Source organism: Phodopus roborovskii, unplaced genomic scaffold (assembly GCF_943737965.1).
Source record: "Phodopus roborovskii unplaced genomic scaffold, PHOROB, whole genome shotgun sequence".
NCBI classification, from domain to species: domain Eukaryota; kingdom Metazoa; phylum Chordata; class Mammalia; order Rodentia; family Cricetidae; genus Phodopus; species Phodopus roborovskii.
The window spans coordinates 17503717-17530605 of NW_026126461.1; the positions used below are offsets into that span (position 1 = coordinate 17503717).

The 26889-nt window shown below is 47.5% G+C and overlaps 1 protein-coding gene across 1 annotated transcript in view; it reads left to right on the plus strand.

Moving 5' to 3' along the window:
- The window catches only part of L3mbtl4 (L3MBTL histone methyl-lysine binding protein 4), a 317660-nt gene extending 291132 nt beyond the window's left edge, over positions 1-26528 (plus strand). The window contains exons 13-15 of the mRNA XM_051190683.1: positions 15370-15539; positions 23329-23391; positions 26361-26528. Coding sequence (XP_051046640.1) covers positions 15370-15539; positions 23329-23391; positions 26361-26528 — 401 coding nt within the window. The remainder of the gene's footprint in view (positions 1-15369; positions 15540-23328; positions 23392-26360) is intronic.
- Positions 26529-26889: the final 361 nt, after the last annotated feature.

Sequence of the window (26889 nt, forward strand, 5' to 3'; positions counted from 1 at the left end):
GTTCAGCGACCTAACGGTCACTGTCTCATCCATAGACAGAGTGGACCAAACCAGTAAGTATTATACACAGGACCACTGTAGAGACACTTTATGTAAGCCAATCCTTAGCTTCTAAATGCTGACTTAAGCTACGTATAATGTGCCACTACTGTTTCTTTAAAATAATAATAATAATAATGGAAGCTGTCACAGTCATTGTGAACGACCACTCAGGCCCCTCCCACAATTTTTGTAGGATGTCTTTTATTGCCTTGACTGTTAGCACACTACTTAAAATCCTATTGGTGTTTTAATGACCTTAAGATAATTGCTCTGAGTGCTGAAACTCAGCTGTTTGTGCCTTGCGAGGGTGTCCTTGGAGGGTGAATTCTGCTAGTGCTGCAGACTTACCAAACCGCACCACCACTCGGGTGCCAGGACCGGCTGCAGTTTGGCAGTGTCCCTGCGGAATCTCCGCCACGTCAGGAAGATGACAAAGAGTTCATGCCATAGCTTTGTACGAAAACAACAAGTATTTCTACTGGCTGGCGATGTTTAGTGGTTTAATATGATCATGCCCAATTGTTGGCTGCAATATTCATTGGCTTTGGGTCAGAGTAAAATTTATAGCTAATGGAAAAATCCCCCTCTGTTTTTAAGAAAAAAAATAATAGTAAGTTTTAAAATGAAACTGGATGCAAATCCAGCAAGCAGTCTCTTGCCAGAGAAAATAATGCTGTAATAGGTTGAATGGCCTACTTTATCGGTTCTCAATCCTGCTCTGGGGCCAGGGGGATATTTTTTTTTTCAGAATCTCTGCTTCATCTGAGCGAGGGAGACAACTGGAAAGACAGAAGAGGGTGTCATTTATAGTCACTGCTGAACTTGGGGGAGGGGTGGAGCTAATATCCAGGTGAGGCCTGGGAATTGTACTGGTCTGTGCTGCCCATGGTGGTGGATGCTAAAGATAGACAGACAGTCAACATGAAGCTGACTCCTGGGTCCCCTTGGGGTTGTTTCTGGGCATGCCCTCCCACCCCCACCCCCCCCCCCCCCGCTCTGGAGTGTGGACAAAGGCATGAGCAGATGTGTTCAGATTAACATGAATTTGTTCATTCTTACGTGCCATCTACTTGTGACTTGTGATATCAGAGCACCCCTGCCCTGTTCTCCTTCCTTTTCATAGCACATTCTTTCACTCCCCCGGGGACGCCAATCGAGGTAGGAAGAAGAGGAAAACTCAGGGTCCTCAGAGCTTCCCCTACCAAGAGCCTCTTGCAAGTAGAAAGGCAGCTGCTCTCCCAGAGTCCCCTGGAGGCTTTGTTTACCTGGAGCCTGACATCCCAGACTGTTCAGTACCACTGACAGCAGGAGGGGGAAATCTGCTCCATCTGGGTGTTCCCCAATTCCCTGGCTTTGAAAGAAGCACAGAAAATAAAAGTTGGTGGGAATAACTGTTGTGTCCTTGGCTGCCTACTGTGGACCCATAAGCTCAGAGCTGCAGTGTGCCCTTCCCGGATCCTCAACATCATCTCTCAAACTGACCCTACCAACCCTAGCTAGACCATTGTCCTTTGGAATTCTCTCTTTTTCCAGGGCCTCCTCCTCACATAGTCTGTTCTCTGCTTCTCATACTTTACCCCAGTCCCTCCTAGCCCCATGTCCTCGGAAATATCACCCCAGCCAGCCAGCTCACACCTGAGGATTTTGTTTCTCCTGAGAAGGTGAATAATCCCCTTGCCTCCCAGCTCTACACCTAGTTTTCCTCTTTTGCTAATAATATTCCTGTAAGGATTCTGTAGTAAAAACCATCCTGACATGAGGCATGCATACCTACAGCCACAAAGCCTCTTTCTGAATCCCTGCCTCCTAGGATATTCCAAGCCAACTCCCTCCTTTTCTGTGCCTTTTGTCTTCCTTGAAAATTCTTCCAATGGCCCCTGACATGCAGCAAACACCAGCTGAGGGGTGGCCTGTTTGAAATGAGTTCTCTTGGCCAAATGCAGGCAAAGAGGCTTGATTTTAGTCACGGGGAATAGTACCAAAATGTCCTTCCCAGTAATCTTGACTCATTCTTGACTCAGCTGGCCTCCACAGCTATGCAGGTCAGCCTTGGAAGAACATTCCTCTGGCCTCCCACAGATCGCCTCTAATGTTCACCAGCAGTACTGCCTTGGGTTCGAGCCATTATGTACTTCTTTCACAGCTTGTCTTTATCCTTTGTGTCTTCGCCATAAACCCAGCTCTCTCACTTGAACCTCTAGTAGTGAAGACTTTCTCACTTCAATTTCAGAGCGAATTATAAATAAATACCCTGCTTGGTTTCAGCCGGTGGGTACAAGCAATCATTAAATTGCTCCCTTTTCCCAGGGTGCTTTTCTGTGAAGCACCAAGATAGGAGAGCAAGGTTGGGACAGAGTGATGCTTCGCCATCATTAAAACAGGACAGTGGCAGTCCTCAAAATGCATCTGCCTAAACTCCACCAAGATGATTTTAGCCAATAACTTAGCATCTCCCACAGGAAAGACCTCCTAGACACACCTAGGTCAGTAACCATGTTTCAAGAAGACCGAATTGCAGAAGTAATTCAGAAATGAGGCTCAAGTCCACTCTCAATGCAAATTATGCTAGAATGTCACCAAGAAAGAGACCAGGACAGAGGCAGCCACAGCTAGTCATTCAGACGCTTGTTCTAACCCAAAGTCTGAAACAGAATGTGTTGCAAGGTGTCTGGGATAGCCTTCCCTGGAACACCGAGTGGCATAACGGTCCCTCATCGCATACATAACGTTTTCTCTGTCTATCCTTCTGCGTCCATTCTTCTACCCCCGCCTTGGGAACAAGAGGCTACCCTGAAAGAGAAGCTTTGGTCTGCACAGTGATGAGTCATAGACTCTAGGACAGATCGTACTCAGCACTGCACTCCCACAGCACCGGGCCACGAGAGCCTCTCTCTCTCTCTCTCTCTCTCTCTCTCTCTCTCTCTCTCTCTCTCTCTCTCTCTTTCTCTGCATCCCCAAAGTCCTGCTCCGGGATGTCCTAATACATGTAGCTGGCATTTGAGAACATTTCATCCCGGGCTCCAATGCCGATCAGACCGGAGGGAGACTGGAAATGAGAGGCAGCTTTACTCCCTGGCTGCCCTCCCCCAGTTATTTGGGACGTGGGAGGGAACACCTGGGCTGCAGAACTATGTGCCGCTTTCCTTTCTTTCAGGTGAACCTTTCTCGTTACTCCCATTTCCGTCACTCCCCAGCCTTTCCCTGAGGGCTGCCTCTTTCCCATGCACTATTAAGAGCTCCAAGGAACTGTTCTAATTCTTCACCATCACAACCAGCAGGGTTTGGAAGCGTCATGGCAACACACCTGACTCACTCTTCTGCAAACAGGAGATTTAATAAAATTCCTTCACTCTCTAACTCTGTTTTTATTAAATTCCCACCCCCCCACCCCAGACACACACACATAAATAGTAGCAGCAATGCCTTTCAGAACTGACACTTAAGAGTCTTGATGTTGCCTTCGGTGTTAATGCTTGCTGCCCACCTTTTATTTATTTTTAACGCCGCTCTTTAGCAGAGACCTGTCCAGCCTGTGATGGGGTGGTCCTTCAGCACGGCCTCCCTAAAGTGTAACTCCGACTGAGACTGCACTTCCACGGTGTCTTCCCAGGGGAAGTGAGCGTGCAGAGAAAATCACTGATTCCAAGTGCGGTTATTTTCAACAGCAGTGGGAAAGCGGGTTTGAACACAAGTATCATTTGCTTGAGAAACGTGCCTACTGTATCATTACAACAGAGGAGCCCCCTCACGTGTGGGGAATGAAGGCCTTAATGTATGGCACTGTGTTCCCTTCTGATAGGACCATCCTGAGGCTCGCTCCTGATGCTTCGGCAGCTTTTCCTCTCCCTATCACGTGCAGAAGTGGAAAACTTAGAGAAATGTTCATCCACCCTGGACCCGGAGCTTCTACCCATGTCCTCAGTTGCCCTGTGGTTGTCAACTGAATGTCTAATTTGCTAAGTTTAAAGTAGCTGTGGAGAAGCAGTTATCTGGTAGCTATGTCTGCTAATACTATGACGTTCATTCAAAGGTAGATTTTTGTTTGTTTGTTTTTTTGAGAGTGAGTGTCACTATTTGGTTTATGCTGCCTGGAACTCAGGATGCTCCCGCCTCAGCCTTCCCCACATGCAGGCTGTGTGTACCTCTTATTCTGTCCAGCCTGTTACGAGCAGTTTTCCTACCAGCCTGGTCCCAGAGCCGCATCAGCCCCAAATAACAGAGATGCTGTATTAGATATAAAGCTGTTGGCCTGTTACTAGTGTTTCTTATTGGCTGGCTCTGTCTTAAATGTTAACCCATTTCTATTAATCTAAGTGTTTCCATGTGGTCTTTTCTTACCGGAGAGAGGGTCGGGACCTCGGCTCACTTGATACTACATTTTGGCTCTTCTACTACATCTCCCAGAATCCTCCTTGTCTCCTAGTCCCGCCTATCTTGCCTTCCTATTGGCAGTAGTACTTTATTCGTTAACCAATAAGAGAAACACATTTACAGAATGACATCCCCCATCACCCTCCCATTCCCTTCCCTCTCACTCTTCTGCATTATGCTTTTGGTACTGGGATATCCAGGTAGTGTAAATGTGCAGAATTAATACCTTTAATTAATATGTGCTGTAGATCTCCTCGGGTTATAAGCTTCATTCTTCTGAGCTCCGTTTTCATGATATTTACAGATTAAATGAGTGTGCTGCTCAGGGTACACTTCCTAAAAGCACATGGTGGATTCGATGGGGACAAATTTAGGACCCCTGTTGTAGGTCATGGAGTCCAGGCCTTTGAATGACTTTAGTGGCCCCCCAGGTTCCCCGGGACTCCACGTGGAAATCTAGTGAGGTGTGAATTTGGGTGGCTATGCTATACTGGGTGTGTGCTGTGCTCAGCAAGCCTGAGCACTCAGGTCTGCGAAGCTAGGGCTGGGCTACCCAGGATGACAGAAGTGTGACATTGAGGAACAGGGCTGAGACTCAATGCACAGGTATCTTGCAGGAGTGACTGCCTTGTGAGTCACATGCGGATGGGTGAAAGCTGTGTCTCCATCAGCCGGACCCCACTTTTCACATGAGGGGTTGGCATACCTCGTGTGGCTGGTCCATGTCAGCATTATCCATCTGCTTCCTTATTAGTGTTTAACCTGACCCTACCCTTTAAATATCTAATTGCTTTAGGGTTATTTTTCCTTCTCCCCCCCCCCCCCCCCGTGAGAATAAGTTTTTATGTTTTCTTGAATGTTGATATGTTGGAAAAGGTTAAACATATTATTTGTGCATGCTGGCATCTGATGTTATTTATCCAGAAGATAAAAATCTGGTGGAACAGGGTTTCTGAATAGGCTTGAGTCAAAAAACAGAGTGCATACATGAGTAGACTAAAGTCTATAAAATGTAAGAAAATGCAATTTCGCCTGTTCAAAAGACCAGTTGATTTTATTCTCTGTTCTGTCTAACATTTCCTGTTCTTCATCACCTGCCATGTCTTCTGTAACTTGCATAAGGTATGGGCAGACTGAGAAACCCAGAGGGCAGTAGGGCTAAGAGGTGATATTTGGCTCACGCTAGCCTACAGGAGCCACGCATTTGATTCGGTTGTACCGGGGTGAAGACGACCTGGAAAGTATGCAGGAGAGGCTCATTGCAGTTAAGCTGTGGGGCATTGGGGTCGGGCACCAGATACAGATGCCAGGCTCTGGCCTTGCCCTCACTGGTCCTGGAGGATGCCTTGTAGATGAGAACCAGCCAAGGCCATGCCCACTGGAGGAGCAGGCCTTTCTCTGTACATCTGTGTGTCTGGCATTTCCGCAAAGCAGGAAAAACAAAAAACACGCTATAAATTCTTATAAGCAGAAAATGGCCAGTAAGTGGCTTTCTTACTGAATCAGCCCAAAAGGAATATATAAATGAAGTCTGCAATGTTATTATTCCTAAGCTCTTAACAGACCACCATGCCAAGGTATGATGTTCCCTGGTGTCTAGTAAGCCCCATCCCCACCCCAGACGCGACCTTTGGGGCCAGGAACGTTACACTGAAGCCTTTTGTGGACGATTAACATGTCTAAGTTGGTACGGACTTTCTGCACTTTTGTTAAAATGAACCAGTAGGTATGACGTTGGTTTTCCAAGCACCTAATACCTGAGGAAATGCCCTTTCCAGGGGCACGTTCAGATGAGAAGAGGCAGTATGCAGGGCAGGAGGAGCACCTGGACCTCTGAAAACAGCTGGCTCCCCAGACCTGTGGAGAGGCAGCCTGGACCACGGGCCGACTTAGCTCCTTCTGTCTGGGAATGCGTCATCATGACCGTGAGGGGAGTCCTTGGCTCCCAGTGAGAATCGGCATCTGTGCTGAGCTTGCTGCCAGGGAGGAAGCAGCTTGTGTGCCAGGGAGGATGGATGAGAAGGGTAAGTCAAGCCCCACCCCCGAAGGGGCTGGCCCAGCAGCCAGGGTGGAGGCTCCGCCTCTTTTCACTCCACAGGCGCTGCCAGCACTCTCCTTCTGTGGTTCTCGGTGCCCCTTCCGTCTTTTCTCTCCGTCCAGGAAGCATCCCGCAAAACGGTTATTATGAGAAAAATAATCTGACACTCTCTACCTGGACCCGTCTGGAATTCAGATCACAGCACAGAATTCCCTTCTTAAAGGAGAGGTGGCTCTGGCATTTTTGGAAAGGACGGAACCTCATACCTCCCTCAGATTGCCACTCCAGCCTCACACCTCTCAGATAGGGACCACGAGACTCACAGTTGGAAGACAAGAGCTTCGCAGCGGGAAGACTCTGAGTCAAACCCCAACTCTGCTTGCTCCAACTTCCTCCAGTTGGCGTTGCATCTCTGAGACACAAACCAGCCAGACTTCCACCAGAGTACTGTTGTTCATGCGTCAGGCGCTGAACCCATCCACATCTGTGGGTGCAGAAGCTTGCTCCTCCTCCCTGGTGTTTGTGCGTCAGGGTAAGAAGCCACCAGTGAGAATAACTATGTAGGAAGAGTCAGTCTGGTCCCCGGATCAAGTTGGCACCAGTGATTATTCAATTATGTTCTCACCTTTCCGCATGAAGGTCGGTGTTGCAGAAGATACATAAGCACATGCTGGGCAACTGGACTGTAACATTCAATCAAAGAAGTTAATTAATAGTGTCTCAAGCTGCTCAAAGCAGATATTAAACCGAAAGGTCAGCCTTTAGCCGTCAGAAAATATATCGGGCTGAAGTCTCGTTGGATGACTAACGTCAAAAGTCAACATGAACTTTTCCTGCATTATTTAAAAAAATAAAGCGGAGGGGCATTTTCTCTCCAATGGCAAATTGAAGGGTGAGTTTGATCTTGCGTCATACACAATCCCTGGCCTTTTCAGCAATGAGCACTCTTGGCCAATGAGAGGACGTAAGGCAGTCTTTGCTTTTGGTAGACCAATGGTCTACAGTGTTTGGCTCTGTTACAAAACTCCTCAGACTGTTGGACAATCACACTGCACATTGGGCACCCAGAATGTGGGAACCATGTCAGGCCTCTGAGGCAGAGTCTGGACACAGACTCCTCCAGAAGAGATCAAAGAATCAGTGTCAGGGTGTGTGTGTGGGGGGGGGGGTTACCTGGGGAGGTTGCATTTACAACCCAATAGACAGAGAAAGGATGGGGGCATTGAGGCCTGAGCTAGAACAACTCCAGGCCCCTGCACCTGGAAAGCCTTAGGATAAACTGCCTGGGATCAGAGACCGCCTTAAATGTTGTTTGCTGAAACAGATCCAGAAGAATGAACTAAAGCTCTACCCTCCAGGGTTGAAGGCGAATACCCAGCGTCTTAAAGCACTGCACTAGGAAGATCATCACATGACACTCCCTCTCTCTGAGTGACTGCTGTTGTTGGCATTCCATCCAGTTTGGCAGGAAGTCTCTTCCTGAGAGCTTGTGTGGAGGAAGCAAGGGACGCCAGGAAGACGGTGTCCCACACATCAGCCAGTTTGGTGGCAGCCTCTGAAAGAGAGAGGAGACGGGCTTACATTCCCCCAGAATTGGCAAAGAAACACAGATGAGTGGGAGGGAAGCCCACACAGCCCAGGCCTACTGAGTAAACTGTGAAGAGCTGGGCCTCCCACACAGAAGGGTCTCTGGGCTCAGAGGCAGACCCTGCGCAGCACCGGAACATGCCTGTCAGGAGAGGTCTCTGGTTCTTCAGGGATGTTGCTGTGACGCTTGCTCCTCGGGAGGACGATGCCCGGAATGCCCTTGGCTTACCGAAGAGGGGAGCCTTCAGGAAAGCTTGAGCTCAGCATTATCCCTTTGTCTCAAGAGCTGGGGTTGGGGAACAGAGTTGTAAAGCTGTAAGCTGGAGCCTCCCGGGAGGCTGAGCTCTTCCGAGCTGACTGAGAAAGAATGCTGGGAAGATGGAGACAGGACCTAAGACGCCACAGATCTCATCCGCTGACATCCTTCTTTCCGGTATTCGTGCCCCGGTCAGAGGAGCTGCCCAATCTCTTGTGTGTGGTTTGGGGGTAAAAGGCACAACTCAGAGGAAGCAACTCTAAGGGTTCCTAACCTAGTTTTCAAAGCCACCTGTTTTTGTAGTTAGTGAAGTTAATTCCTTCTTTCTTAAACTGTGTATTCATTCATTCATTCATTCATTCATTCAGCATTTCATTAATCCCATAGTCACTCTCCGATGTGTACTGGAGAAGTGCCTCACTCAATCTCTCCACCAAGACAAGAGCCTTGACGGTCTCTCCTCAGCATTTCCCGTCTCTAGACAGTCCGCATGCCCACCATTCCTGCAGCTGGCGCTGGATGGAACACGGGCCACCTCAAGCCATTGCCGTCAGTGAAGCAATCATATCATTACTCTGATCTGCTTCCTGGCCAAACCAGGTCTGAAAAGAAGCCATGTCACAGCTCCTACTAGACTTGGATCACAAGACAAAAATGGCACAATAGTTTCAGTGGCTGTGTTAAAAAAAAAAAAAAAAAAAAAAAAAAGGAGGAAGGAAGGAGTCAAATTCATCTCAGCACCATATTTTATTTAAATCAGTGTATCCAAAACATCGTTTCAGTATTTAAATATTTTTAAATGATGCATATTTATGTTCTTTTTAATACTATGTCATCAAAACCCCAGACTACAGCACATCTCAAATTGCACTCCACATTGCAAATGTTCGAAAGCCACGTGTGTCTGGCGGTTCCTAGTTTCTCTTGGTAGCCCAGTGCAGAGCCTTGAAAAACACCATAGGCTTTCTCTCCATCGGCCCCGTCTTAACAAACTCAGCTACGGTGAAGTAACCCGTGACGAGGGTGACTGGCACCTACAAACCTCAAGGCGCTGCCCAGGCAGACACCAGTGTGAGAATTCTCAATAGAAAGGGCCTGAGGAATGGAACACAGGCCTGGCTTGTGTGAGTCACACTGCCGTGGGTATATGAGAAGCAGCGTTGCTGAGCGAGCGTCCCATTAATGACTATTCTTGCCAAGCTCATGCTCCTACACAGACACAGCCTTTGTCTTCTGTATTGTGTCTGTGTTCCTCTTGGTCTGTTTTGCCCTTTGAATCCAGGAACAAATCAGACGGAGGAATGGGAGAGAAGATGCTGTAACACAGTCATGATGGGGGCTGGCAAATCTGAGACATAGCCAGTCTTAGGAGAGGGAAAGCTAGCCCGGCCAGCATGTTGTGATTCCAATCCAGCAGTAGTTCCAAAGGGAGCAGAGTTCTGCAAGCAGTGGCTCTCTGTCAGTGTCAGGGAGACTGGACGGGGCCAGGGACTGTCACAGATTATATGGGGATGGGAAATGCATGTAATTGAATTTCAGGGCCAGTTGCAACTTTAATTTTTTTTTTTAATTTGCTCTCTGTGAAGCACAGAACATGCCAGAATTGCTCCCTCTTTCATTGAGGAGAGGTTATTGTGAAGTGGGTCTCTCTCCGTTTTCAGTGGAGTAAAAATAGCTTGAGGCCCAGTCATGCAGACTCGACTCGCTCACCACGTATGAGTCACTTGCGTTAGCGTTGTTGTGTGTCGCTTTTCTGAAGAAACAGCCATATTTCCAAAGACCGTTTCCATAAAGGATTTCTCTCCCTCTGGTGGGGGTAGAACAGAAGTGGGAGGGAAAGGCGCGAGGGGCTGGGGAGCAAGCAGGACCTACTTTCATGCTATTTTCAGATGAGTTAGAATCCTTGGAATGAATATATATATATATATATATATATATATATATATATATATATATTAAGAAAAGGAGTATGTGGAGCTGGGAATAAGACATACTGTGCTCTGTGTCACAAGTCTGTGGCGTCTCTGGAAAGGCAGTCCCCACATCACATGTCACCCACAACTGGCCCGTCCAGACATTCCCTTTAACTCTTGGGAAGAAAGGTCCCTCCGACCCATGGCTGGAGTTTCCTGAGACTGGGTCTCTTCCAGAGTGACTGCTGTTGTCTTTACAGGACAGGTAAAGCCTCAGCATCCTTTAGTACAGTGCTCTTCTCTGAATAGTCCTGAAGAGTAGACAGCACAGCCACGTCTTCCAGCACTCTGGTCCAGGGCTAATTTGGACCCTGGAGTGAGATATTGAGCTGAATGGGTTGGTTTTGGAACCTTGAGGGTGTTCCAATTCTTTAAATTTCTTTACAGATGCATTAAACACATTATTATATATTTTTTAAAAATTATAAATGCCAACTTGAACAAGAAAGGGAAGCTGTAAAAGATTTTTGGGGGGGGGTTTAATTTTTCCACAAATGGCAAATGACTGAACCAACAAAGATTATGTCCTGCGTTCTCTATCAGGGGAGAGTATCCTAAATACAGAGGTAGTTTTGATTGTTGTCACTTACGCGAAGCCAGGATCACACATGCGGTTCAGTTTCTGGCGTAGGAGACACTTTGATTAATTAGGATGTGGAGACCTCCCGCAGGAGGCTGCTTTTGCGGGCAGCATTTCCTAGGCTGACTTCTCGGGGAGCTGGATAGGAGTGGCTGCTTCAGTGAGAGAGTGTAACCAGGAAGCTGCCTGGATCTCAGCCTGATACGTGGAAACAGCTGGAATGCCTGATCCCATGGATGAAGCAGGCAAATGAACCTTCCTGCTGTCTTCATGGTAAATGACCACAGAGCTTCCAGATAGAATGATCAGCTACACTGGGGCTGGGGAATGACTTCCAGGGACAGCGCATTCATGCGCCAATTAATGACAGACAAATTCTGCTAACTGCATGGGTCAGCGATCTGGTGGTTGTGTACCCATCACAGAGTATGCTTATGCTTTCCAAGATGAGATAGCTGTACATCTAAGCTGTGTTTTGTGTAACCTGATTTACTCTAGGCTATACATACATGTAAGTGGTACAGAATATTACATGCAATGGTAACTGTTTACTAACAGACCATACAAAAGACACAATAAAAATAGTAGGCAATAGTTCTATGATATTGTTTCTTGTGTGACCGTGGTGGTCTATATGGCCCATTGATGACAGGCATAGTTGCCATCATGCATATGCAACATGACTGTTCATGTTTCCAACAGTGCCCTGTGGTCTTGGAAGCCCTGTGGGATATAGATGGTGCAATATTTTATGAGATGAGCTGTATTGGGCTTAAAAGAAAGTTAAAATCAGTATGTTCACAGCTTGAATATGTATGAAAATTTTAAGTGGATTTTTCAAAAGTTTAACTTTATATGCATAATTTAAAAGAATGCAAATCACCCCTGCTTTAAGAGTCTGTCTGTCCAGAGTGCCATAATCCCCAACCCCCTAAGCTGAGTGCATTTTAGCAGTGTCAAGGTGGTCGCCACACATCCATTCCCATTTGCCTGGGGAACGAATGCCCCATTCTCCCCTGGCAGCACCTACTGTCCTATCTCTCTCCGTATTGGTGTCATCCCCAGCATCACATAGATGCGGAATTTAAACACAGGACCCAAGGTTCTGAGTATGTCTGGATTTCAGCCTTCAGAGAATTAAAAACCTAACCAAACTGGTTTTGGAAATGTTGTATGTCCCCATATTCACCATTACAACCATAAAGCCCTTATACCTGGCTGACATGTAATGAGTTTTCGTCGTGCACCTGGAGCCTGTCTAATCACGGAGGCTCAAAGGGGTGTAATTCTGTTATTACCTAATTTTAAGTATGAAAAATCTGGCTGCATAGGAATCATTGAAAAGATAAAATGAGAAACTCATAATGCAATTGGTAGTATAGAGAAGGGAAATGTTGCATTGGGCGTGTAACTGACTCTGGCAAGCAACCCCCGGAACTTGAGTTTGCAAATCAGCAAACACAACCATACCCCAGTGGAAATCCTGGACTCTGGGTAGGGACTGTCCACCGCACAGCCTGCTGTAGGTCTTTCTCTACTACCCCTGACGGCATCTTTTGTGTCTTCTCACGTTATCCCCACAGCTTTCATGAGCTTCCAAATTAAATTTTGTTCATCTCAATTTCAAGAGACAAGCATTTCACTCATCTTCAGATGAGTGCATCGGTTTGATACAGGTGTACTGATTTATTCACAGGCAGCACACAACATCAACCGTACCGTAGAGCTGGTACATCTGTCTTTTAACTCAAGGCCATCTTTCCCCTTCAGCTGATGGGAGTTACTCTCCACCACCTTCCAGAGCCCATACCTAACCTGACAAAGGCCATTGGTGGACTAAGGAACCCAGATACTGTTGGGGTACTGACAGCCACACATTGAGTGTGCTTCCAAGAGTAAGCCTTTGAATACACAGCCACTCCCAAAGCTGGCCTGTTCAAAAGGATTCTTCCTTAAGAACACACAGATTAGTTTCCATTCTTAATGGCTTCCATATATATATATTTTGTAAAACACAAAAATGGTACCTTCAAAATATAAGATTCACTGTGTCTTCTCTGAGTCTTATATATATGGGAAATGGTATTTGATTAACTCAATTGATGAGTAGTGAGATTCACATATGTTTGAGATACATCTGCGCTTCTTTTTAAGTCTATTCTATTCAGCAAGACAACTAATTCTACTCTCAAAAAAAAAAAAGCCAGTGTTTGGTCTTTGTTTCTGGTCTCAATCCCAGACATGGAGCTTTAACTCTTGGTCTCCTGAGCAGGTCTGTGAGGTCTGTATTACTGCAACTACAACTACACACTATCCTGTAACTCCCCGACTTTGGGGCCTTCTTCCATGCATGCTCTCGTGCCACCAAACAACTTCATTAAAGAACACTCACATTTGTCAACACACTGGCCTTTCCGAGAAGATGAGACACCTCTCATTGGAACCCGTAGGCTAACATACCTTCGGCTGAACTACATGTAGAGAGATAACCTATTTACATACTAAAAAGGTCAGCTTGGACAATCAGCAGTTAGAGATGAATTTGCCGCCAGTGGCAACTGGAGCATAAGAATTAGGAAGAAGCCTGCAATTTTTCTGTCTCTTTATCTGGGCAGACAGCAAGCATTAGTAAATATGAGGATGTCTGCTGTAATCCACGAGAGCAACACCATGCAGAGAAGCCCCGTGATGGACAGATCACTCACCATTTAGAGCCTCCCTGATGTGCCTGACCATGTAAAGAACATGTCAGCCTCTCCCACTAAAAGCTGTGATTAAGAGGTGGGAATATTTGCATAATAATCTTCCGGATTCTTAACAAAATGTAAGGGTAAACCACACTAGTAGGCTCTCAGTTGCTGACTACTCCGGTTTAACCCACCACTTGCTTTAGGAAAGGAGGCGTTCAGAAAGCGTGAAACATTCCCATTGTGATCTGGTCTCAGCAGATTATAGTCAGCTAATGTGTCCAGAAATGTCAAGAATGTCACTACAGAGGCAGGGGTTGGTGCTGACATTTCTAGTGTTTTTGCTCTTAATCCGTTTGGAGATCCAAGCCACTGTCACCAGACCTCCATCTTTATTATTAAATGTGCATTTGTTCATGTATGTGTGGGTGCACATATGTCTGTGCATGTGTGTGTGTATGTGTGTGTTCATATGTCTCTGTGTGTCTGTTCTTGTATGTGCAGGTGCACGGGCATGTGTGTATGTACATGTGTAGGCTGCTGTGGTGCATTTAGTGTTTGCATGCACATATGTGTGTGTATATGTTTGTATGCCTGTGTGTGTCCATGGAGATAACAACCGCAAGTGTCATCTTCAAATACTGTCTACCTCCGTTGAGATGTGACCTCTGAGCCTGCAGCTCACTCGTTGTGCTAGGCTGGCTGAGCAGTGAACCCCAGGACTCTCCTGTCCCCATTTTCCCAGCACTGGGATTACAAGCACATACCACCATGCCCAGCTCTTCTCACGGGCTCTCAAAATCCAACTCAGGTTCTCATGTTTGCATGAGATAATTGCTTTAGTTTACTGACTGAGCTGCTATCTCTCCTTCGCCCCTAAGGACCCCCACACCCCTCCAAGCTCCATCGTAAATGTTGGAATAGAACACATGAGTAAGGACACTTTAGAGAGAGTCTTACTTGAGAGCACAAAGCCAGCCAGGAACTGGCCCCGAACAAGCTGCCTCTGTCCCCATCCATGCCCTCATGCTAGGATTACATGCCTGCCCTATCAGACCTGACTGGCGTTCTGAAAGGAGACCCCACTAGTATGACAGGATTTATGAGTGAAGCTCAAGAGTCTACAGATTTGATGGGGTCTCATTGTGGCGAGAGCAGCCAGCCTTGGACAGGCTGCAGCCATCGCCACTCGTGCCTTAGAATGGGGAGTTTCTGCTTAATAAAGAAGGTATCACGTAAGAATGTCTGAACTGAGAAGTCCAGACTGGGGCTTTTCTCCCTCGGTGCCCTGCCCCGTATCTCTCCATCTGAGGTCATCACATATTGCCCGGGACTCTACAGCGTGGGAACCTTCTTATATTTCACTCAACATCGCACGGGAATTTTGAGATACAGGTGTCAACCTGGGCTTGTCCTGTCTTTATTGAGGCAGGAAGTGGTTCCTGGGTGGAGGCTGCTCTCTGGGTACACACCTATCCCAGATGGCTCAGTATGCCTGTCTGCTCGCCATTCACAGTCTCTGTGTGGCTCAGCTGACCCTTGCTGTCAGAAGACGAGAGCCCGGGCTAGCCCAGCAAGCACCTCACCTGCCTTCAAGCAGAGCCCACATGGAGTTATCTGGATTCGGTTAATGACAAGGCACCCCTGGGCCTCGCACGGAGCGTTTTATACGCCTCCTGGTCTAATGCAGTTAAGTGGCACAGGCTACGCCTTCTAACGGTGCTGACCGGGTGTGCATCTCACACACTGACCGAAGGCTCTCTGCGAAAGAGGTGGCAGCCGCCCCAACCTGCTGCGTCCCTGTCCACCTCACTCTGCACTGCTCTCTCTTTCAGAGTACCCGGCCGAGCAGGCGCAGCAGGTGCTTCAGCCCTGGATCTCCGTGGCGGCCATGTCCACCCACCCTTTCCGAGACCTCCCGCTTGGTTGGGAGCAGCACTGCAAGATGCTTCCAGGGGTGGCCAGCACCCAAGCAAGCCAAGTGGCCGGGTGGACGGTGGATCAGGTGAGAGGAGCCCTACCGGGGAGACCTGGGCGTGAGGAGCCTGATGCTGGCATCTTCTGATGTCTGGGGAAATGTTCCCTGCATGTCTCAGACTGTGCATCTCCTCCATGAAGTTTAGACTTCAAATTGGAGCGAGAAGTCAGGCATGCCTTTGAAGAGCTGGCAAAGCCCACTGTCTGCCTGGCTGTCACGGCTCTTCCTCACCCAGGCCTTACCTTGTGTCTTGTCACCATCCCCGTGCTAAGTAGAGCAGAGGAACCAGTCCTCCAATGCACGGCTCTGCTATAACAGAGAAACAGCAATGCATGAGCGCCTGTGCTTAGAGCCCTCTTCTCTGGGAAAGCACTGCCCGGCCCAGACATGCTGGGCCCTCAGCAATGGTTTAATCCTCTATACTATAAGATTACCTGGTAAACCTAGAGTTGAGTTTTAGTGGATGTATTGTTAAAACATTGGGTCAGATGCTTTACAGTGGAAAAAGTCAAATGCGATTTTACGCTATTGGTTTATAATAGAGTCGTGCCTTACAACATTGCTTTTCAGCATAGATCAGTTAAGCGCCATTACTTCCCGTAGTACTGAAGCAATGCCTCCTACTTAACATGTTCATTTCTAAGGGAACACACTGTTTGATTGATTAAGATATCATGGCGCTGGCTGGCCTCAGATAATGCCCTTTCAACCCAGAAAACCCTGGTCCTCTCTGAGTACGAGGCTTGAGCTCGATCTGGAACTAAATTAGCTCCAAAATGTTCATCAAGCACATTTTCCAATCACGTTCCCTTGGTGTGGGTTAAGCTTCTCTTTCTAAGAGTCTTGCCCCACATCTGTGTAGGGTTGGGAAATCTGGAGCAAGCCCCATGCCCTACTCCCCAGAGACCTCGTCTAATAGCCTGGATTCTGCTTGTCCAGGTCCCCCCCCCCAGTAACGGGCAGAGGAAGCTGGCGCTGCACCTCAGTGTGCTATGTTTGTATTCTAATCTCTTGTCCATTCCGTGGAGGGGTGGGTCCATGTAATCTTGGTGGTAGAGAGTTGAGTCAATGGGCTAGAGAATGCAGGGGAAAATAAAACAGCAGGATCTTGTTCCTAAAAGAAAACTTGGGTTTGTGCCTTCGTAGAGAATTGTGCCAGTCTGCAAAGTGCGTCAATGACCAAGCAAACTGAGTTAACACCTTCTGTGTTTGTGTTGAAATCATAGTGATAGGGCACCGAGCAAACATGAAGTTCCAGTTGACATGCAGTTCCTTGCTACTTCCAATCTACTCATTTGATTCTCTTCCATTTGGAAGAGGGGATGAACTGGCTCCTCCCCTATCGGTAGACCCTCAGCTCATGACTCTCACAAGGCCATATATATATATATATATATATATATATATATATATATATATGTACATATATATATATATAAAAAATTTAGGATAATGATGGCAAGACACAAAGTCTTATCTTACCCATTTGACAGATGAAGACATTGAGATGGCCAAACATTAAATGACTTTCTTAGGGTCACATAGTCACTCCCAGGCCCTGTGCACACAGTAGACGTAGAGGAAGCTAACCAAGGACAGGGAAGAGTGGCTGTGTACACAGGTGACTGGGTAGGATGGCCATGACTCAGTTGGCAGCTGTAGTCTACTTGGTTCTTGGGCACAGAGTCACTTTCTAAGCAGGGTGACATGGGGAAATGGGAATAATTTTCTACAGAGAGCCAAGCCAAGGAGAAGAAGATGCCCCACCGTGCTGGTTAGCAGCCCCCAGAAGGTCAGGGTTCTGGACCGAGTCTTTGGCGAGAATTATCTGACTTCGGTGGTTATTTTAAAATCAAACTCAATGCACAGGGAAGTAGACAAGACGACACAAAAAGATGAAGAATTAAGCGGGCCAAGTGTGGTTCCTTTTATAGTCTCGGGACTAAGCACTTAATTAGGATAATAGCGAGTGAGATCTAAAAGCCCAGGAAGCATCTAGAAGGAGTGGAGAATGGAGGTGCTGTCAGAAGAAGGGCTGGTGTAGCAACAGGGTGACCGGATATGGCCTTTCTAAGGCCATATTCCAGTCCCTGAATTCTCTATCATGGAATACATGCATTCTCAGCCTCTTACTGCAGGGGGACGCATTAGGGCCTTCAGGTTACTGAAAAGGCCACAGGGAAGCCAGGTATCTCGTATCAAGTGCCCCTGCCCCTGGTTCTTTCTGACGCCCTGTGACTGTGCTTTTCTATCTAGAGATGCCCTTCCCATCGCTCCCAAAGCCCAGCTTTGACATCCGCTACGATGCACTTGAGACTTACTCCCCTGTCCCCAACACGGAAACAGACCCTCAAGAATGATCTTTGATGGATTAAAAAATGTGGGTTTTGTGGCACGTTCTTTGTCTTTGAAAATAAGGCAGTTCTGAAGAGACCTGCCGGGGGGGGGGGAGTAGAGGCATTCGGTGAGTACCATTACAGGGCTGCCGATACCAACTGGATGTGAGGATGCTCCGGACACAGCAAGAATGATAACCGAGGGGGATTTGTTTGAAAAGGCGGCCCAGGTCTGACCCGGGCTTTGTTAGCAGTGGGCATGTTAGAGGGGGGTCCCCGCCAGGGACAAGGTGTGCTGCAATGAACTCAGGCACCCTGTGTTAAGTGCCATTCAGTGAGATCTAGCATGGGGTGTCTATAGCAGAAGCCGGAGAGCAGAAGCCGGAGAGAAAGAATATTCCCTTTGTCTCTATCCTGGCCTGGGAGGGAGGCCTCTGCTCCACAAAATGCTGCCCGTGAAGCGGACGGAGCCAGCTCAGGCCCTTTGTCCCTCTCCACAAAGCTGGGAACTGGCTTTTTCTCCTTCGTCGCCATGGCTGTCTCTCTCACAGCACTGTTTGCAAAGCATGGGGATGCTGGGAAGTAGATTCAGTGACTATGAAGTGAAAGGCAAGAACCACATGGCAATGTATCACATGTCACAAATGTTATTGCTTTGCAACGCCACATTAGAGGTGTGGGTCTGAGGACACATTATGTTATCTTCTGTGGGAGCGTGCTTCTCACTCTGGGCCAGGCACATAGTCTGCATAAGAGTACAAGCTTATAAGGATAAGGACCAAAATGTCATTCATATATATATATATATATATATATATATATATATATATATATATATAGTAAAGTTTTGTACACAGAGTAAGTGTTTGGCCAATGTCTGTGTGGTGAATGAATGAATGAATGAATGAATGAATGAATGAATGACCCGTCCTGCCCTCCTCACACACAGTAGAGCCAAGGCTCGGCTCAGTTTCGTGTGGCTCACACGTAGGTACTTTTACCTCTTGCGCTCTGAGACGCAGCTTCAAGTACTACATATAGATTATCCTGCTCTCAGCCCAGTGTTCGTAAATGTTCATTAACTATAAAGGATGGCAGACACTCCAAAAGCAGGCTTTGCTCGGGAGGCTGGGAGGCAGTGTTCTTGCAAAACCCAGCATTGCGCTAGCTAAGCATAGCAGCCTTCTGCAATAGGATCCTTAAAAAAAAAAAAAAAAAAAAAAAAAAAAAAAGGTGAGGGGGAGGGGATAAACTTTGCTGGGGGAAAAAAATTGTTCAAGAGAGTCAGAATGGAAACACAGTCCCCGGTGGATTTCCAGGCAACACGACCGAGTTCACATCTCCAGGCTCAGCAAGAGAGGGGTACCACTGTTCGGGAAGAAGGAAGACGCAGCCCACTGCAGAAGGGAGGCATGCCAAGTGCCAGAGAGGAAGCCAGGGAAAGTAGGTCATGGGGGACGTGTGCTGGGTGAAGTCGAAGGCTGACGGGGAAACCCAGGCAGAGTCATCGCTCTCCTTTAGTCTCCCCAGACTGCTGTCTCATGCCTACAATTATTAACTTCCTCGGAGCCCTTCCAAAACAAAGCCCGGGGTCGGGGCACAGAACAGCGTCCTCCCAAAAGCACGGGAAATGGATACCTGTCAGTTCCTGCACCCACTCTGACACCCCCAGACTCATGGCAAACAGTACAGGCTCACAGAGCAGCCCCCAAACCAGGGGTGTACCCAGAGTCTACGTCACAGCTTCCTACAGCATGGGTGTTCTCCAGAGACAGCCGTGGGTCCCCACAGTGTTTCAACGGGGGGGGGGCTTGTTACTTTGAGAGCTAGACCCACCTCCTAGCTGTCACTTGAGGGGGGGTAGCAAACTGTAGCGGTCCCTCCCTTCAGAGAGCTCGCTCACAGTCAGTGGTTGTCCTCAGCTCATGACACATTTGTAGGAGAACGGGTCTTTGAAAGGCAGAGTGGAAAGAAAGCCCATCAGTATTATCACTCCGAGGTATGTAAGAAATAAATCTTACATTAGTTAAGTTGTGTGTCAAAATGCAAAATACAACTTACTTCGAGGGAAAGTAAGTAGTAATAACACCGAGCAGGGCTTTGGGATATTTTCAAGATCTGGATAAAAACTTCTTCTTCCTCAGTAGAGTTCATGGCACCGCTCTTTACCTCTGAGAAGAAAAGTAAAACAAAGCCTGGGACCTTTCCAAACAGCAGAGCACTGGAGGCATGTGGTGATGCCGAGAAGGCAGAGATGCCCTGCTGTATACAGAGAGCTAAGGTGGGGAGCCCAGGCCCCAAGGGAATGCGACAATGGCACTGGAATAAATGCTGTCGCCCTCGGCAGCGCACGCTCTGTTCTGTCCATGCTTTGGTGCCCTGTGTTATTTATTCCTATCAGAACCCTGGTTACCTTTGCAGTTGGTGGGGAGCTCTTGGCCAACTATGAATAGGGAGTCCTTGTAAGGCTGGAGGAGGGGGCTCCGTGGCATGTGTAAGCGATAAGAGCAACTCCCCACCATCCTGACGTGAGCAGCTCTTGGCACAAGGAGGAAGATCATGTCCTTGACCAACTGCTGCAGCTTGTCAGGAGAGTCCCGGGGTATTCAGTGGTGCTCCCCATGGAAGAGTCACTCCAGCGGCAGACCTATGCCCAGGGGGCCTTTGACAGCCTATGGGAACACCTTTTGGGTGTCACAGCTGGAAAGCAACATTGCTCTTCACAGCTAGGGAAGGTAGAAGCCGGGGGTGTGAGCAAATGCCCCACAATATAGAGAAGCAGTCCCAAGGAGTCCATGGTGGTGGGACTGAGAAACCCCGTGCATGGCTTGGCTTCCTTTCCCCATTCTCGGTCTGTCTAGTTGTGGGGATTGGGCTTCTGCACTGTCTCCTTCAGCACCGTCTCCTTCAGCACCGGATCTGCAGACCTTCCTGCTTCCCTTTAGGCTGTGGCTGATGGCCTGCCCCGGAAGGCGGCCTCAGGAGTCCGGGCACAGAAGGCCCACCTCTCCTGCTCTCCCTTGCCTTGTGGTACCAGCTCTCACCACACAGAAGCATTCTTTCTGAGTTCTGAACATAAATGCCCAGTGCTTGTGGACCCGGCCCAGCTCCATTCATTTGTAATCTCTGTGGCTGGAGCCCATGTTTCAGTCAGGCTGCAAGCTCTGCAGGAGAGGGTGATGTGTGGCCAGGCTGAGAGCCTGGATTTCAGGTCAACCCCCCCCCCCGCTGCCTGCGGCTAGAAGCACAAACCCATCCCCAGAGACCACAGCACCTTCTGCTTTTCCCCATTTGCCTTCGGTGACCCTCACTGCTCACACTCGTCCTGTTTCTGGACTGGCTCCTGGGAATCTACACGACTGTCAAGAATTTTAATCCCAGGAAATAAATACTGTGCACATGGAAGGAGCCTTTTCTCCCGGATCTCTCCCTGAGTTCCCCTGATCTCCAGTGTTTCCATCCAAGAGCCTTCGCCTGGCTCCTACAGAAGGTCACACGTGTGACCGTGTAGTATGGCGCCAGGCAAGCGGTGCCTTACATGACATTCCCCTCCTCCCCCTCTCTCTGTGAATGGATCCTGAGACTCAGCAGTACTTCAGTCCTGTTCAGAGGACTGCCCAACACAAGGCCCTCAAACACAGTCATGCTGAATATCTTCTGACAAAAGAGTAAGCCTGGGGAAGGACTCAGACCTGTCAATGTTCTGGGCTGTGGAGGCTCAGCTACTGTCACTGCTACAACTACTGTCACCTGCCCTGGTTTCCCATCAGTGACCTGATTGGTGGCCTTGTGGAGCTTTCATCAACTCCCTGTAGATTCCCGACATATGCTCCACGCTTCCTATCCATGCAGGAAAAGCCACCATTCTCGGGTCTGCGAACTGACCAAGCTTCCACTCCCTATGGGAGCACGGGGCGTTAATTCAGTGGACCCCTGAGCAGACTCTGCTCACACTGGCACCGAAGACCTCCCACAACTGGAAGTCTGTGCATGGCAACCTGCTGGCTGCTTAGGGAAGTTTCCTAAAATTGACAAACTCCCTTGCATCTTAGAATGATGAAATCCTAAATTAGCTCTGCTGAGCTAGACCTTTCACACCAGGGTGAGTAGGGCAGATGCCAAGTGCATGCCAAGTGCCCCCACAGACTAAATGTGGCCAGGAGAGCACAGGCGTATCTTCCGGGTGATGGTCCTCACTATTCTGAGTTCTAAAAGCAGGCATCCCAATTCCTGGTGTCCATTTCTGTCCTGAGGTGAGCAGGGTCCCCTGATTTCTGGAGAGACTTGGATTAAGTGCTCTCGGGGCTCTAGGAAGGTGGGCGCAGTTAGTCTAAAGACCTGAGCTGTTTACTGTCTCCAGATTGTCCCCTTCTCATGGAACGGACAGGCAGGAGCTCTCCACAAAGTCAAATCAGGAGATAGCAAGGGAAAACAAACCAAATTCCTAAGATCCTAACCCCCAACTATCCACACACTCCAACCCTAACGTGAGGCCAGACCGTGCTGCAGCCCTGTTAGGTCCTGTCAAACACCCAGAGTCATCATCAACAGCCACTTACCCAGAGCCTGCATGCCATCATCACATCCAACAGACAGTGTCTGCTGGGGACACTCGGTGGCTTTCTGTACCATAAGTCAGGTCTCCAAGGCCCTTCACTACAAGGAAATTGGACTGTGTGTCAGGGTGTGTGTGTGTGTGTGTGTGTGTGTGTGTGTGTGTGTGCGTTCATGCTTGCCTGTGTATGTACTTGTATGTTTCTATGTTCTGTGTCTGTATGTGTTTGTGTGTGTGTGTGTGTTTGTGTGTGTATGTGTGTGTGTGTATGTGTGTGTGTATAGAGGGAAATGAGTCATCGGGTAAGAGGGGAGTCAAGTTGAAAAGATATTTCCAGAACTCAGGATTTGGGAAAAGGCAGCCAGAGTCCCAAATTCTCTGCTGCTAATTGGCCAAGTAGGACTATTAATTTGTTAAGCCTCTCTAGGCTTTTACTATCATTTATGTGGGAATCTAGTTCAGCAGGACTTATGGCGTTTCCATGGTTTCCAGGTACTAGGTAAGGTGTGCTAGAGCCCCAGTGATTTCTAAAGGAGGAACTTGCTCTTTAGGAGCACCTGAAAGCAAGGTGTTCCTACCACCCCGATGGCCCCATGATAACCACTCTCCAAGGCCACCAGCCCCACATGATCTGGGAAAACACTTATCAGAAGTCTTTCCAGTGCCAGAGCCCCATGTAGCTCATCGCTGTCCCCGTATTAACACACCCAGTGTAGGCCAGCCTGGTGACAAATGGATAGAGAAGACACTCGGGGTAGGACACACCCAATGAGCTAAAACAAAATGGCAACGTGATTTTATGGTTACTATTTAAATTTCAAGTGCTGGGACTTGAAATATATTTTGTTCACACCTTGAGTTACTCCAGCCGTTGAATTATTTCAGGTGCATGTTTTAAAATTCAGCTTCTCATCCTGTGTTGTAGGTGGCTGAGTTTGTACAATCTCTTCTGGGCTGTGAAGAACATGCCAAGTGCTTCAAGAACGAGGTAATAAATGGAAAAATTAGATGTATTTCTGTACTTCTCGGCCCAGTTGAGGGGCTTGTAGGTTGTTTCTAGGTTCTGGCTGTTACCAACAATGCTGCTATGAATATATCTGAGCAAATGTCCCTGTGGTATGATTGTACATCTTTTGGGTATATGCCCAGGTTGGTACTGCTGTGTCTTGAGGCGGACTGATTCCCAATTTTCTGAGAAACTACCATACTGATTTCCAAAGTGGCTGTACTTTGGAAATCAGTATGCTTAGCATTTTTCAAAAGCTAGAATCCATGGTCCCAGGGGCTACAGAAAATACCAAGTCTACTGTAGATGGTAAAACAATGATGGTAGGTATCTATCACATGACTGCTCCGAACCTGCACTGTGCAGATCTTCTCACAGAGGTGCTTTGTCCTCAGAACACTGTCTGTAAAGGAGGGTTACCTTCGAGGCCATCCTCAGGAAGGCCAGGCGCAGAGGGCAAGATACAGTGTCCTAGGCTCTCAGAAGATTCTGCGGGTGCAGAGGGAAAGGGGCAGTGTCCTAGGCTCTCCTCGCAGATGGTTCTGCAGCTTCCACTGTTGGCCTCCAGGTGCTTCAGGAAACTTGCATCCTAGGGAATGTTCACAGCATGGCATCCCTGTCTGCCCTTTGAGTTCGGAACACACAAGATTTGAGGGGTGTCTTCTTGAAGTCCTCTGTCCTGAGGCCCTCGGAGTCCTGCAGCTTTTGGTAGCATCCAACAAAGCTCAATGTTTTTGTGGTTCCACTGGGGTGCAACACAACTTGGGAGCCCCTAACTCAGGCTTGCACATAGCCCACTCCCTTCGTTTAGCAATGCCGAAGACCTAGTTTGTCTGCGAGGCTATTTGTGCGATCAATGTAAATCCCTTGCTCGGAGAGTTTGAGCTTGATATGTTCAGAACTCTCCAGGCAAATCGCTGAAACCCTCTTGCTCCTCCCCATCTACACACAGACTTATGGGATGGGACCTTCAAAGTGCACCAGCTAGGACAGCAATATAGGGCAGAGCATCTCCTCTGGGGTCCACTAGGCACTGCCTGGGACCCCAGATTTGCTTCTGAGAAGCTATGCGACACTGGGGACATCTTTGTTCCTGAATGCCATGTTTACTCATCTACCTTACGTTGTCATCAGCAGAGCGAATCACATATAGTAGATTATATAATCTACACATATAGTAGATTATAGGTTCCTGCATCTCCGTGTGTGTCCCTGTTGTCTTCCCCATCATCACTGTCTTGTTCTTATGACAACTGTGAATTTGGTCACTGGCTTTTGCCTGAAAATGCTGGTGCCAAACCCAAGTCACGGGAGGGAAAGAGGTGTCATGCCTCACTCCTGCCTCAGAGAATAAGAATTGTGTCCCCACAGAAGCATTTTATTCTCTAAGTGGCTGTGTCTTCATCAGACAATAATCCTTAGAGGTATCCAAAGATTTTTGAGCTTTTATAAGTGTTCAAGAGCCTACCGAAGAACCCCAGGTACTTCACCATTACTTCACAGGGGTCACCTCCGCCATGGAGCCGTTGACTGTAAGAGGCTGTCAGAGCTGAGTTGAGCAGGTTTGCATGAGTGGTACTGGTTCGCAAAAGGATTGCCATAGAAAACCCTTTCATCTATGTTGCTGGTTCTGCAGCCAAGAGTCAGCTGACCTCACCAACTACATGAGACGGTATATCATGTAGAGACAGGACCCCCATGCAGTCCACAGACTCAAGCTCTGAGGTCCCTAGACCTCCAAGAAGGTAGACCAGCAGTCTGCACGATGACTTTTCATTATCACATGCCTCAAGAAAGCTGTCACATATCATGTAGCCACATGCTTTCCTAACTTAAAAAAAAAAAAAAAACAATTAACTATCATGAGGATTGAGTTTGGTGATTTGATATGCATGTATACAAGCACCATATGCATATGATTGCCACAATGAATGTCATTAATCCATCCATCACTCCACAGTTTGGACTGGAGCCAACAGTCATTCCAACATTGTTTTTAAATGTGCCTAAAAGTTAATAAATGAAACGGTTATGGCATTTTTTTCGGTTTAGCATTTCTTTTTACAGAAAGGAAACTTGAAATTATTGGAAATCTAAAGGGGTAAAATTAAGACCGGACATTGTTGTGATAGCCAAAGATAACTTCTTTTGAGATTGAGGGTAAAGGTTTCTAATGTTTTAGTATCACTATGTGTGTATGGTGTGTATGTGTGTCAGTGTGGACACGTGCTGCAGCATACATGTCAGAAGACAATGTTGGGCGTCAATTCTGTCAGAACCCTCCACCATGGATTCCAGAGATTAAACTCAGGTCATCGGACTTAGCAGCAACTGCCTCTACATTCTGAGCCATATGATAACACAAGGTTTCTGATATTTCAAACTTGTGCTCACACAGACTTATTTTTAAAAACTAGGAGATCTCTGTTGTCATGATGCATATTACTGCTTAATGGTTTGTGAAGTTTCCCAGATGATGGAATGCTTCATTGAAACGTGTTTTGGGGGATTGTGTTGTGTAATAACCAACCCTGCAGCTAGACTACAATTTCCCTCTGCTGTTGCAACATAAGGTTGTTCCCAGTGCCCCATAACTATAGTAACACCAGACAGAGCCTACACATGATGTGGCCTTGCACTCTGGAGATTTACTTGGTGGTCCTTTTAAAGCTCTTGGAACATTCAGAGCCAAAATTGTTGAAACATAACAATGGAAATCTGTGCTTGGGTAAATTAATGTGTTGAGTTTATATTTAACAACATGGGAACCGTCTAATTTAATTTGGCTCCTTTATTCTATGAGCACAATGAAGTTGACCTGACTTGAGTCAAATGTGGGGGGACGGGGCATACGGATTCAATGCCACACCCTGTACCCAGGAACTGTTACTGGTAGATAAAGAGGCTCCAGTGTGGAGTAATTGTGTTTGCGATTGTTTATTTATTTGCAGCAGATAGACGGCAAAGCCTTCTTGCTTCTGACCCAGGCAGACATCGTCAAAGTGATGAAAATCAAGCTGGGTCCAGCCCTGAAGATTTACAATTCTATCCTGATGTTCAGGAACTCCCAGGACATTACTGAAGATGATGTCGCCATGGGCCAAGAACCCAGGAGATAAACGTGCTCCTCCATACCCACCGGTACTGGGGGCTTGTGCTGTTGGAAACAAGATTGTCAGCCACCCATTTGAATTTAATAGCCCCATGGGCATACCTGGACCCTTTAAAGAGTCTGGTTTAGGTGTCAGTGAACTTTGAAAAATGATTAAAAGCCAGTGACTCAGACAGTTAGGTCCAAGTGTGGGATTTGGTGGTAACTTTACTGCAACAAACAGACTGAAGAAACTGTCCATATGTCTCTCCTCTACCCTCTATAAAAAATTAAAATAATAAGCCACTTTCCATTCTGCAAGCATTAAGTGTCTCGAGTGGTAAAACATCAGAAAATCAATTCATTAATGCATCATTAATGTGTTCACC